The sequence below is a fragment of the Notamacropus eugenii genome, chromosome 2, assembly GCF_028372415.1.
Source record: "Notamacropus eugenii isolate mMacEug1 chromosome 2, mMacEug1.pri_v2, whole genome shotgun sequence".
In the NCBI taxonomy this organism is placed as follows: domain Eukaryota; kingdom Metazoa; phylum Chordata; class Mammalia; order Diprotodontia; family Macropodidae; genus Notamacropus; species Notamacropus eugenii.
This window is the reverse complement of record NC_092873.1, coordinates 29,457,614-29,471,523: the sequence shown is the minus strand read 5'-3', so window position 1 is coordinate 29,471,523 and position 13,910 is coordinate 29,457,614. Positions and strand designations below refer to the sequence as shown.

Sequence of the window (13,910 nt, the reverse complement as noted above, 5' to 3'; positions counted from 1 at the left end):
CACACATACCTATTCCTTGAGGCTTTGAACATTGGCTTTCTCAGTCTTCAGTGTCCTCTGCAACCCCTGAATAAACAGGCTGATTTTCAGGTCTTCCTCTTCTTTTTTTCGGCAAACTTGCAGTGGACATAGACCACAGGAAGGAAGTGGTGCTGCACATTGTTCTGCCAAGTGTCTGGGAAACCACAATCAGTGGAAAAACAAGAATTCTGTTGGATGACAGCACTGCCATGGCAGGAGACCCTAGAGTGGGGACTGTATGCTCTCCTAGGCACTGGCTACCTAGACCCTGGACATTCCAATGTGCCACTTAAAAGCAAGCCACAGCATTCTGAGTTTCTGTGCAGAGACTAAGGTGCTTTCCCAGAGAAACTAGGTAAAAATGGACGACATAGGCTGGTGGATGGAGAGACTTTAGTGCTACTTTTTAGCCTTCTCAAACAGGAGTGGTCTGTAGTGGACTCCCTGGCCAAGTCCCTGAGAAGTGCAGTATGGAAGATGGGTGTAAAGTCAAAATGGCTGAGTAGAAAGAAGGACCTGTGGAAGCTCCCCCAAATACCCCATAAAATACCTGTAAAAATGAGTAAACAAATTCTAAAGCTGAAGAAACTAAAAAACAACAGAGTTGCAGCCCAAGACAGTCTGGAAAGCCACCAGGAAAGGTCTATCCTACCAGGTTCAGAGTGGCACAGAGCCCTGCATGGACAGCATGGCGAGGCAGGGACAGGATCCAGAATAGCCTTCAGGGAACCACCAGCAGCAGTATTTCCCAGATAGCTCAATCCACAAACACCAATGACAGTTTCAAAGGTCAGTGAGAGAGCTCCTTCACCAAGGAGAAAGGAATGTGGAGTGCTTTAAAAAGCAGAATTAGCCTAATGGAAAAGGAGGTTCAAAAGCTCACTGAAGAAAATAGTTGTATAATAATTAGAATGGAGCAGACATTAAAAGGAATGATTTTATGGGAAACCAAGAAAGTACAAAACAAAAGAAAAGAATGAAAAAATAGTAGATACTGTGAAATATCTCACTGGAAAAACAACTGACCTGGACAATAGATCCAGGAGAGACAATTTAAAATTTGTGGGAATAACTGAAAGCTATGAACAAAAACGGAGCCTAGACATCATCTTTCATGGAATTATCAAGGAAAACTACCCTGATATTCTGGAACGAAAGGGTGAAATAAAAATTGAAAGAAACCACCAATCACCTCCTGGAAGAGATCTGAAAAGAGAAACTCCTAGGAATACTGTAGCCAAATTTCAGAGTTCCCAGGTCAAGGAGAGACTATTGCAAGCAACTAGAAAGAAACAATTTGAATATTTTGGAAATACAATCAAGATAACAGAAGATATTACAGCTTCAACATTAAGGGACCAAAGGCCTTGAAATATGATATTTCAGAATTCAAGGGAACTAGGATTAAAACCAAAGATCACCTAATGAACAAAACTGAGGATAATACTTCAGTGGAAAAAAGTGGTTATTCAACGAAATAGAGGATTTTCAAGCATTTTTGATGAAAACATCAGAGATGAAGAGGAAATTTGACTTTCAAGCACAAGAATCAAGAGAAAGAAGCAAAGGTAAATAGGAAAGAGATATCACAAGGCAGTTTCTAAAATTCAGCTGTTTACATTTCTACATGCAAAAATAATATTTGTAACTCTTGAGACTTTTGCCAGTATTTGTGTAGTTGAATGGATTGTACCAGACATACACACGAAGACATACAGAGACAAACACACACGCACACACACTGAGACATATATACATATTTAGATAGATAGATATATGGAGTGAGAGATTACAGGATGACTTGCATAAGAAGGGATGATATCTAAAAAATAAAACAGCTGAGAGAGGAATATATTGGGAGGATAAAGAGAGAAATAAAATGGGGAAAATTATCTCATCAAAGATGCAAAAAAAGTTTTTTCAATGGATGAGAAAAAGGAGGAAGAGAGAGGGAAAAGGGAAGGTTACTCTCTTTACATTAAGCTTAAGGAAGGAATAATATGCTCATTCAATTTGGTATGAAAATCTATCTTCCACTACAGGAAAGTAGGCGAGAAGTGGGGTGTGGGGCGATGATAGAAAGGAGGGCAAATGACAGGACGGGGGTACGTGGGGGGATGATAAAAAGTAGGGCAAATGGGAGGAGGGAATAATTAGAAGAAAACACTTTTGGATAAGGACAAGGTCAGAAGAGAGAATAGAATAAACGGGGGCAGGATAGATGGAAGGAAATACAGTTAGTCTTACACAGCACGACTATTGTGGAAGTCTTTTGCAAAGCTACACATATAGCCTATATTGAATTGTTTTCCTCCTCAGTGTGGATGGGTGGGGAGGGAGGAAGAGAAAGTAGTTGGGATTCAAAGTTTTAGGAACGAATGTTGAGAACTGGTTTTGCATATAACTGGGAAATAAGAAATACAGTTAATGGGAGATAGAAATCTATCTTGCCCTACCAGAAAAGACAGAAGATGAGGGTAAGGGAAGGGAGGGGGTATAATAGAAGTGAGGGCATATTGAGGGAAGGGGTAATCAGAATGCAAAGCATTATGGGGTGGGAGGAGCTGAGAGATGGGGAGAAAATTTCAAACTCAAAATATTGTGGAAATGAATGTTGACAACTAAAAATAAATAAATAAGCGTTTTTTTTTTAAAAAAGTGCGGTACTATTGTTCCCAGAAGAAACTTTCAAACCAAGGAGCTAAGGAATGACCCTCAGCAATGGTTGAGACAATAGCAACCTCTTCCGTTCTAAGTAACCCCCCCAAAAAAAAAGAAATATAGAAACAAACCCATGAGTCAGTCATTTTGTTGATGTACTCCTAGACAATAAGGCTGTACCTTAAGAAAACCTTTTTGAGTAAAATTACCAAATATACTATAACCTTATGAAACCAGGAAAAATGTTCACATTTTCACTGTGGAAATTCTGTTTGCACAAGGAGAGATGGGAAGAAATAGTCATTTTACTTATGCCTCACTGTCAAAGTCTTCCCTTTCTAACTCTTCCTAAAGAAAGATGTGTATTGATTTGAAGATCCAGGAGAACCAACCCACTAGCATAAGGCTTCAAATACCTGCACGTTCAGCTGTGCTAAATCTGCTACCGTCTTGATTGATTCCATTACCAAGATATTGTGGTTTCCTGAAGGGCTGCATTGGCATCTCCCAAAATGTTTACCTTATCTTGCCCTTGATGTAACTCCAGAGACAACTTCTGAAATACATTCTACAGGTGCTGTATTTGCTTTCTGAAGCCTCTTGGTTCTTGGAGCTGGGAAAAATCACAATTCAAAGGCTCACTGTGACCTGAGCTGGTTTGGGACTTTAGGGAGTAAAATATTTTCATGGACATTTATCACTCAGAATATTGTTCAAGGAAATGGACCACACCAATAGAACACGTTACAGATGTACAGAAGTTGTATCAATAGAGTTCTGCTCAACACAATACCAGACAATAGTCAGCAGTGCTAAAGCATGAGATGAGAGCACAAGGTCCCATGAAACCAGCTTCACAAAACCCAATTATTGACCAATATATTACTGCAGTCCCCACAGTCACCAGCCCATCTTTCCTGCCATTCCCCACACTCCATCCCTGAAGCATCCCTTAACTTCTCCCCCACGAAAAAACAGAGAGAAGCACCTCATCTTCCAGACTGATGAATTTCTCCTGGTACTTTTCCAGCCTGGCCTGCAGCTCCTCATGGTCAGTCTGCAGCTCGCTGAGGGCCTGCTCCCGGATATGCAGTTTCCTGGACCAGGATGAGCTGTTTCATGAGTTCCAGGGGCTTCTGCTACTGGGCATCCAACTACAGCTCTCGCTGAGGCATAGTCACCTTTCCCTGTGGGAAATCAACTCCATAAGCCACCTTCATCCAACACAACAACTCTAGTGTTCACTTGTCCCTTTTTTGGGCTGCCATTTGATTGATAATCATTTAATATCATGTGAACCTCAATAAGGGGCAGAGCCTGAACTAATCAACTAGGGGTAGCCCCTTGGCCTCACAGATATCTCTTCTCTGCTCTCTGAGTAAACTCCCGCAATGCCTCTTACTGTGTCAATAAGGCAAGATGAAGAAGACCGGAGCATTCTTCTATTAATGACTACCAAGGACAAGGCTCCTCACCAAAAGGCACTATCTTAAATACATATTCCTTGGACATATGTTATGTCATGGTCATGGTAAAGAAAACATAGATATCCTAGGTCATATTCCAATTAATTGCTTGTCAACTCTCTTGTCTTACTGTATTTACCACCCACTCAATTAAGAAAATTCTTTTGCATATTATGGTTTAACATTTATGGAAATCACAAATTGGAGTCCTGCATCAGGATTATTCTAGCATGTGTTAAAGCCTTCTCATTCTTTTGAGCACACAATCAGAATTCACATTCCTGGTCCTCATACATGCATGTTCGCTAGCTTTGGTCATCCTGAAGGGAAGGAACAATGGAAATTAAATGCTACCAAGGCAGTTTTCCTCTTTTAACCTAATTTTCAGGAAAACCAAGTTTAATACACAAACCAAAAACAGAGAAATGCTTGAGTGCTTACTATCATGTCATATGAGTACACATCTCATACAAAACTGTTTGGTTATCTCACACTAGATCTGAGGTCTTGTTAGTGTAGAGAACTGCATGTACGTGAGCTAGGTCCAGCTCACTGGGAATGTGTATTACAGAATTTTCTGGGGATTATAGCAATGAAATGACTTCCTCAAGGGCACACAACCAGGAAGTGTCTGAGGTAGGATGTGAACTTAGGTATTCCTGGGGCAGCTTGGTTGCAATGTATAGAGTCCTGGACTTGGCGTAATAAATGTTCTGTCCACACACAGGCCTACCAGAAGCTGACACCCACATGTAAAGGGATTTCTTCTCTTTCTCCTGACACCATGAGGACACAGGTGGACCCAAAGGATTGTGCGCATGCCACCTGCACTACGTGAACAAGCCAGCTTCCAGTCATACTTCCTTGGTGCTGATCTGTAGGGCAGCTGCTTTCCACTTTTCTACACTACTGCCCCGTATGTTTTCAGGCTATGGAGTCTGTTGTGCTCTCTGCACTGCAGCCATCTATCAACATTGGCAGAATACTGCTATTGACAAAGGGCTCTTTGGTTCAGGGAGAAAAGGTCCCACAAATCAACCAATGACGTCTAAAGGAATTAAAATTAAGTGATTAGGTAAAGGAATGCACTGGGAGAAAGGGAAAGGGAAAGGTACAATGAAGTAAATTGCCTCACAACAAAGATTTCAAGAAGGAGGTTTTACAGTCAAAAGGAAGATTGGGGAGGTGGCAAAACCTTTATTTTAAACCTTCACCTGGAACCTTATTCTCCTCTGAACTGGCTCAGGCAAGGTATAGCATAACAAGGAATAACTCAGTTAGGTATGGAAATCCAATTCACATTATTGGAAAATAGGAGGGGAAAGTGATAGGAGAAGAAGGAGAGAGAGAGGTGGAGGCAGGAATCAGAAGCATATCGTGTTCAAGGAGGGATAAATGTGATACAGGCTCCTGCAACCTTGGTTATAAAAAGGTGAAGAGATCTTTTGGTGTTACAGAAAACACTGGACTAGGTGGTGATGGGGAGATGGACACAGTCTATCTATAAAGCCTGAGTGCTGAGGAAGAGAAAGTTCATAATTTGTTATATTTGGAAAGTTCTCAGGGAAACCCTTATCTGGTGGAGAGATTTTGAAAATCACACAAGATTTGGTACTTTGACATTTGGCACTGCAGTGCTGCGAAAGAGGAAACTGATTCTTAAGAAAAAAAAATTTTGATGGAACAACAAGAAAAGCATCCTTCAGAAATGTTCATTTAGCTGTATTGGGGTCACCAAACAGGAGAAATAGCGTACACTTGTTTAAGAAAAATGAGGGTATAAATGGTGAATGAAAATTATACTTGTGTCAAGATGAAGTTTGTAATAGAACTGACAGAAGATAGAGGATTTCTACATAAAGACAGCAAGAAGTTCCTCAGTTGAAGATGACTTGGATGAACATGCAGATCAAAAATCTGCCTCAGATGGTGTCTCCCCCCCGCCCCCAGACTGCTGTATGAGATGAGACTTCTAAATGTGCAATTTATTGTTTATCTGTTTCTGTTGGGTCTCTCTATCTGTCCTTACCAAAGCGACTGCTCCCTTTGATTTGTGTATGGGTTCATCAACCTCTTCCCTTTCCTCATTTGTATATTTGTTCAAAATAATCTATACTTACTTAAAGAGGAGATGGATGAAAGGAAGAATGTGTATAGTAGAGTGAGGGAGCATTCATCAGAATGGAGATAGATGTGGAAACAAGATTTGAATAAATAAAAGAGGATGGATTGGGAGGAATGAGTACAATTTTTCTTTCCACAGACCTTATGTAATATACGGAATGAAGCCAAAGTGATCCAGGTCAGAGAGTGTTTTGACTTGCAAAGAAATGCAGGAAAATAAAGTGATTGGAGAAGATACTATCAACAACAATTAGTACTAGATTATTTTCTAGCAGAGGAAGAGGGAAATTTGAGACATATCACGATAATATTTGTCTCCCTAAGTTCAGAAGAGCCACCAGTAGAATGGGAGACATAAGGAAGGAGTTATGTTTCATAGAGAAGATTACAGGCAAAGCATGGGTCCAACTGGTTTGGAACTTGTTTTGACGTCGGAAGGCAGCTAAGTAGAATAAACATGAAGTATAGCTTGGAATTCTCATGAGTATGAAGCTTACAAATATTGACTTCTCCTCCTCTAGGAAAGCTAAATGTCCATTTTCATGGTCATACATAACTTGTGGCAGAAGGGGGAACATGGTACTGGAAATTGTACATCCTGCACTACCCAGTCAATGGGGAGATAGGGGAGGATCTTTATAGTCAGGTAAAGGTTTTTAAGGCTTGCTTTTGTTTCTGGAGGGTGCTATCTTCACCCCTCCAGAGTGGGAATAAGTTATTTCTCATGTTCCTGCCTCAGAAACAGGTGTTTGGCTGAAGTCCAAAGTCTTTCATTATCCTTGGGCCCAAATTTCAGCTACCCTTACCTAGCCTCTCTTTCCATTGTCTTATTTCCAGGGAACCTTCAGCTACTTCCCATTCTTCATGCTATCAACATGCTTTTCTCTTGGTTTCTGCTGTCTTGATGCTACTCACCGAAATTACTGGTCACTCCCTTCAAGACCTTCCCTAAACCCCTCCTCCACTCACCTGAAACTACTTGACCATGCCTAGATCCCTATCACAGTCTTTCTGAACATAAGATCCAACTTGCGTCCATGATAGTGAAGGAATATTTCATATCCCTTGAATAAAGTAAGTTCACTCTGTCCTTTTGGTGACCTCTCAAGGAATATAACATATGTGAGTCGGCCATGTATTAATGTTTTGGGAACTAGCCACTCCTGGAACACATAGATAATACTTGGAAGATTTGTCTAATCCTCCCAGTATATGACTAATTAACTTATATCTTGTGACCCCTGTATGATATCTCCCTGATGGACAAACATCTGTGTTCCCATGGCCATGTTCCCGACCAGCTTGGAACAGTGTGCGGAGCCGTTGGCAAAAAGCCGTCTTTGTCTAGGTCCCTATAAACTCTCCTTGCTTAGTGGAAGTCCTCGGAATCTCACCCATGGAGAGGACGCTCTGGCTGGGACTACTTGCTCCCAATTCAGACCCTGAAAGCTGTATCCCGGGACTCCCCAGGTGAGAAAATTCAGGTGTTGGTACTTTCCTGAATTGGTGATGTTTTTCTATTTCCTCTTATATCTATGTTAATATTGCTATAATTATATTGGTATTAGGCTATATTAATTATTTCTGCTATAGCTCTAAACTGTTCATGCATTTGCCTTTTCTGTAAATCAATAAATTATCCTGCTTCTTCTTCTCAAATGGGTCTTATTGTAGGTGCGAATCTGAACCATAAATTTCCTTAATCACACAGATAGTGCCCGGATTGCATCTGGGCCTTATCCGCAGGGCTCAGGTTCTAACTGCCCCACGTGTAAGTCACAAAGACACAGATTCCCAAGAAGTCTACTGCAAATGGGAGACCTATAATCATCTTTGTCTTTGACTGGCAAAGAAGGTTTGGTTCAATTTCTCCGGGAAGGACAGGGGTTGCTCTTTCAAGTTCCAACCACCCCCAAACCTCAACATAATGACTTGCCCAAGGTCATATAGCAAGGAAGAGTCCAGTGCAGGATTTCAACCTGGCTATTGTTGCTTTTACAATGAAAAGTTTCTAACAGCATTTACATCCTGCCTTAAGATTTCCACAGCACTTTCTGGAGCTCACCTCCTGCTTTCCTCCCCATATTCCTGGCACTTAGATGCTGTGAAAGTTTTTGAACATATTTTTCACTGACGTATTAGGAAATGGTGGCTCAGAGAGCTCAGGGGGCCCTGTCAGGCTGAAAGGGGGCGACAGACCCTCCCACATGGGAGGCTGCCTCGCTGCTTCTGGGCCATCTGAAGAGTAGCTGGCAGGCCTGGGCTGAAGTGGATCTCAGGGATGAGGGCAAGGGCCTCTTAGGTGACCCCTGAGGCAAGGAGACAAGAAAAGCAGGAGTGTTCTTGTGATTCTGAGCACTCAGCTGTAGGCACGCAATTGTACTAAGGATGGTAGGCTGGGGCAGAGGGAAGGCAGGTCGCTGGGGCTTCCATGGTCTCACCTTATCTGTGTAACCTGAGTGCCAGGGATGGAGGGCACTGGGCTAGGCGAGGTAGCTACTGTGTCCACCAATGCCATGGCACAATGCCCTAGTCGACTGTTCGCGGAAGTGAACAAGACAGCAGACCAGCAGAACGACAGCCAAAGCACCCAGCAGCTCCCAGACCAGTGCTGGCCACTTTCCTGGCCCCTTGTCCCACAAATTAGCCCCCCTCCCCCAACCTTGCCTCCCACCGTAAAGCCCCCAAATTTCCCTTCTCCCACCACATCATCACCCGGAAGCACACTGGCTCCCACTCAAGCTTACACTTCCACTCAGTCTCCGGCCCCCTTGGCAGCTTCAGGGTCACCAGCGTCCTTCAAGAGCCTCCATTCTGCCTCCTCGATGGATCGTGAAGACAAGTGAGGGCTCCCAGTGAGGAACAGGTAAGCAGCGAACGTTTCAAGTTCCCCAAGACACAGGCTCAACCTAGGCACTGGAATGCCAGAGCCTACAAGCCCTCAAGCCCCATCCCCTCAGTCCTGGTGAGATGGGACACACTTACTGACCTAATGAATTCTACCCCATGAATGGATTGCAGACAGTTCTGCCCAACCCAGTCCAATGGATTCCACTGAACCCACCCCAGTGTTCCCAGTCCACCATAACTACTAATCCAAGGAGCTTGCTCACCAGGAGCCTCCTTCCCCACCCCAGGGATCCCTCAGTCAAGTGAGGCCCCAGTTGAATTCTCTAGGACCATCTAAGACAGGTCAGATCTGATCAGATTATCCCATGTCCTAACCCTCGCAAGGCACGATGATGATCTCTATACACCCCACTTGAGTCCAACCAGTTGAACCTCATCAGGGGAACCCAGGGGTTCTGCAGCCACAATATCCTCATCAGGAACACCACTATCACTAGACAAAGGTGCTGGAGGAGGTTGGAAGAAGCTCACCTTTGGAAATGGGGACTCAGAGATGGTTCGCTGGCCAGATCTCTCAACCAGGGCTCTTCTTCTCTTTTCATTCCTTATGTATCCTGTACGTAGCTTGCTTTGTATAGAGTTATTTGCATGGAATCTCCTGTGTCAGAATGTGAGCTCCTTTCAGAGCTGGCAATGTCTTTGGCCTCTTTCTGTATTCCCAGTGCCTCACCCATTGCATGGTGGACATCCTGATGCATATTTGGTTACTGGACCCAGAAAGTTCAGCAGGAGAAAGTGAGGTTGGTGAGGCTGTACAGCCTTCCCTCACTCAAAACAAAGTCAGCTGCAAGTCATGTCATCATTTCTCTGACGACATGGTCTTCTAAAACTAAGGACAAACACAGACCTGTGTGTAGATCTAGATGTCTGGATGCGGGTTCAACTAGCTGGGTACCTCAGCTCATCTTCTAGCTTTTGTTGACTCCTTCCATCTCCTCTCCAAAGAAAGGTAAATTTGGATGGCCAGTGGGTCACTAGTTAACGTGATGTTAACGGAGCATATTTCTTTCCCTCTTTCTTCTTTCTTTCTTATTCTTTCTTTTTTCTTTTTCTTCCTTCTTTCTTTCCTTTCTTTCTTCATTTCTCTTTCTTTTTTCTTTCTTTCTTTCTCTCTTTCCGTCTGTCTTACGTTCTGTCTTTTTTCTCTCCTTCCTTCCTTCTTTTCTTCCTTCTTTCCTTCCTTCTTTCCTTCCTTCCTTCCTTCCTTCCTTCCTTCCTTCCTTCCTTCCTTCCTTCCTTCCTTCCTTCCTTCTCTCTGTCTCTGTCTGTCTGTCTCTCTCTCTCTCTCTCTCTCTCTCTCTCTCTCTCTCTCTCTCTCTCTCTCTCTCTCTCTCTCCAAACCTTAAACCAAGTGCCCTCATACATGGCACACCAATAAGTCCCTGCCCAAACTCCACTTAATATTTTTCTGAACTTTTCTGACAGAAGAGGGATTATCAGTAGTCACTTTTGCTGATTCCTTCCAGTGAGATTTACTCATTCTTTTTCTTTTGCTCATTGAAGGAGCCAATCCTAGATTATTTCTTAAGGGGACATATTCATTAAATGTGCATAACCACTCTCTAAGAGAGTCCCTGAATAGGACTTAGCAGAAAAAGACCAAAATCACCCATTGCATCCTGGCCAATCTCCAGTCATCATCATTAATGTCTGGTCACTGGATCCAGAAGACTTAGGAGGAAAAGGTGAGGCTGGTGACTTTGCACAGCCCTCCCTCATTCAAAACAATGTCTAGTGCAAGTCATGTTATCATTTCTCTGTTGTCCTTCAGAGGCCTTGGAGTCCAAATCTTTCAGAAACAAAGGACGACCACAACAGGTAGAGTTTCAACAAAAGCCCTGGTTGTGTGGAAGAAGGTACAGTAGGACTGCCAAAGAGAGTGAGAGGAATTTTGTTTTAAAGGGCTTGATCCATGACTGGGCAAGTTGGGAGAGTACCAACCCTTGGTAGCATCTTTCGAGTTAGGTAGATTAATGTTTGATAGAATTCACTTGTGAATCCAGGTGATTCTGGGAGTTTCTCTTAGGGACCTCATTAAAAGCTTTTTCAATTTCTTTATTAAGATGGGACTAAGTATTTTATTTTCTCTTCTGTTGGTCCGGACAAATTACATTTTCGTAAATATTCACGTCTTTCTCTAAAATTATTTCATATATTGATATATAATTAGGTATAACATCTCCTTTAAATTGTTTTAACTTTATATTAATTCGTGATAAAGTGATGTTTGCATTTTGTTTTTTAGGTAATATTTATCTTGAAATATATCCATCTCCCTTCTAGAGACTTCCTTTAATATAAAAGATTCAAAAACGTATAGCACAACTAGCCAATATATCAAAAAGCTTTTACATTAAATTCATTATTTCATACTTAATTTAATACTAATATTTCATACTAATAATTATTTCATACACTTCAACATTCCAATGAAAGGAGGGAAATAAATTTTAATATCTATTCTAAATGAACAAGAAGGTCATTAGTATTTCACAGCATTCAGCTCAATTTGTATAGTAGTTCTTGACATTCACATTGTTAAATGATTGTGCACATGGTTTAAATGGTTCTTCATATGTCGGTTTCTATTGGAACCTATGTCTTCTCATATAAAGAAGGATGATCAAAGAGCATATGAACGATGAGTTGGGGCATTTAGCTACATTCCTAGCCTAATTCCTCAGGCTTTCCAAAGAGGTTGAAGGCAAAGTCCTGGGTAGCTGAGTCCTTCAGTTAGGCTGAGCAGAGAAGTGGAGATTGTGTCAGGGCAGTGGCTTACTCATGTGCTTGGAAAGTGCATGTCCTCCCTGTGAGTGCTTGAAGAATGTTTGTGTCTTCTAGGAAGGGGCTGGACACTGTCTGACGTTCTGTTGGCCCTTCTGTAGACACCAAGAAAGGGCTTGTGTCCCCTCCACCATCTGTTGGCATGGTGCTGGGAGCAGTGAAAGACAAGGCAGCTGAATTTGCCTCTGCTCCTGCCCGAGTATCCCATAATAGTATGGCCTTCCAAGGCCCACTAGATCCTTGGCTGACTGTGGGCTCTGCTGGATTCAAGGAACGTGGGAGGTTTATAGGACAAACAAGAGGATTTCTCAGGTGAAGCTGATATTTCTATGACAAAATCTACTGATCCTCTGGGTGTCTCAGATCTGAGCCCATTTGTGATCATGGCCGCAATGAGAAGTGTACCCCAAATGGGAGCTGAGCCTGGAGGGATTTCTATGCTAACTGTCTTTCTTACAGTCTCAGAAACAGAATCTCTCACTGTGGAGCTAGTCATGAGGATGCTGGTAGACTGTTTGCATTTGCTTGTCACATTAGACTCACTAATCCATGAACTGTGCTCCTGGAGAATACTACAAGCAGAGGAGTTGGTTAGTATGTGGACAGGATTGGTGTTATTCTCATAGGGATATACATTTCCTCTCAGTGGGATTCTTTCATTCCTTGGGATAATACCCAATCACCTGAACCTCGCTTTCCTCTCCAATGCACATCACAGGCACTTCTTCCTATAGAGTACTCTCATCAGCCCTGCTCTGGCCCTGAAGCTAAGCTCTGGCCATTTCTCCTTGAACGTCATTACTGTCCTGATGCCCACACTAAAGACTAGTCTTGCAGGATTCAAGCTTAGTCCCTAGAACGTCTGCCCTGGACTTCCACGATCCCCATTGTTGTGTCACCCTACTCATCTATTTTTTTTTTTTTTATCAAATTCAAGGTCATGCTTCATTTCACTCTCTCCTGTACACGGGTACACTTTCGTCCCCCGGATCCTCTCCAGATCTGAAAATGTTACCCAATCTTGTCTCTCATTCTTCTCTAATGTCACGTGTCCATGTACTCCACTTGTTCCCCAGGTAACACTCCTTCATGATGTATAACTCAGTTGCATCTCACTGGCTACCACTCCTTTCTATGCCTTGTCTCCCCCATTAGATGCAAATTCCTTGAAGGCTTACTGCCAGAGGAGCTCAATTTCACAGTTTCCCTATCGTTGCTGATATAAGCTGTGACCTTTGACAATGCAGAGATAAGGTTCCCAATAAGGCCAGTGTCCACTGCAAGGGCAGTGTGATCATCCAGGGCAGAAATGCATTTGACTTTCAAGCTCCTGGGTAGTTTTCTGTGGTGCTGGAACAGTGACTTCAGCAAGCATTTTGAAAAGAAAAGTAGCAGCACTGGTGCCTCTTTCAAGCAAGTGCTCACTTGGCCCAGAGGATAATGCTTAGTCAGCGTGTGTCCACAGGACTAGTGCCATGTGTTATGGGGTTTTCTGAAGGGCAATCCAAGGTGAGATAGGTCCTGCTGGGTTCTGTCCATGAGATGGCACCATTGGAATCCTGGCCTTTCTCCAGCCCTGAGATCAGAGTGTAATCTGATAGAGTAACTGTGTTGGTGACCTCGATTGCAGTACAAGACAATGGACATTATGTGTGAATCTCCTAAGGGGCTTTGGTGATGATAAATGAACTTTGAATTTCAGAGAGGATGGTCTGGGACACAGCAGACACACTTGAACCTCATCTCATATGGACAGGAGACCCTGCAGTCCCCCCTCCTACCCATTGCCAAGTAGAGGAAGGGCTTATATCCCTGGCAGTCAGAATGACCTCAGGACTTATCGGAGTCTCTTCGGCAATTGTTGGAGGAGGTATGGCTGAGCTCAGTTCAGCTGCTGTGTTGAGCCCTGGAGGAGTTGACGTGATACTTATTATCATCCTGCAT

The 13,910-nt window shown here is 42.9% G+C and overlaps 1 protein-coding gene across 11 annotated transcripts in view; it reads right to left on the bottom strand.

Annotated features, from left to right (window-relative positions):
• The window catches only part of LOC140524826 (golgin subfamily A member 3-like), a 71,650-nt gene that overhangs the window by 41,407 nt on the left and 16,333 nt on the right, over positions 1–13,910 (bottom strand). For 3 of the 11 annotated variants that reach the window (XM_072639640.1, XM_072639631.1, XM_072639641.1), the window contains exons 2-4: positions 3,671–3,869; positions 3,203–3,295; positions 10–175 (exon numbers count right to left, since the gene is read on the bottom strand). Coding sequence is in view for 1 of the 11 variants with exons in the window: in XM_072639639.1 (XP_072495740.1) it covers positions 3,099–3,146 (48 nt within the window). In the remaining 10 variants the exon portion in view is untranslated. The other 8 variants (XM_072639632.1, XM_072639642.1, XM_072639633.1 and 5 more) reach the window with 6 other exon arrangements.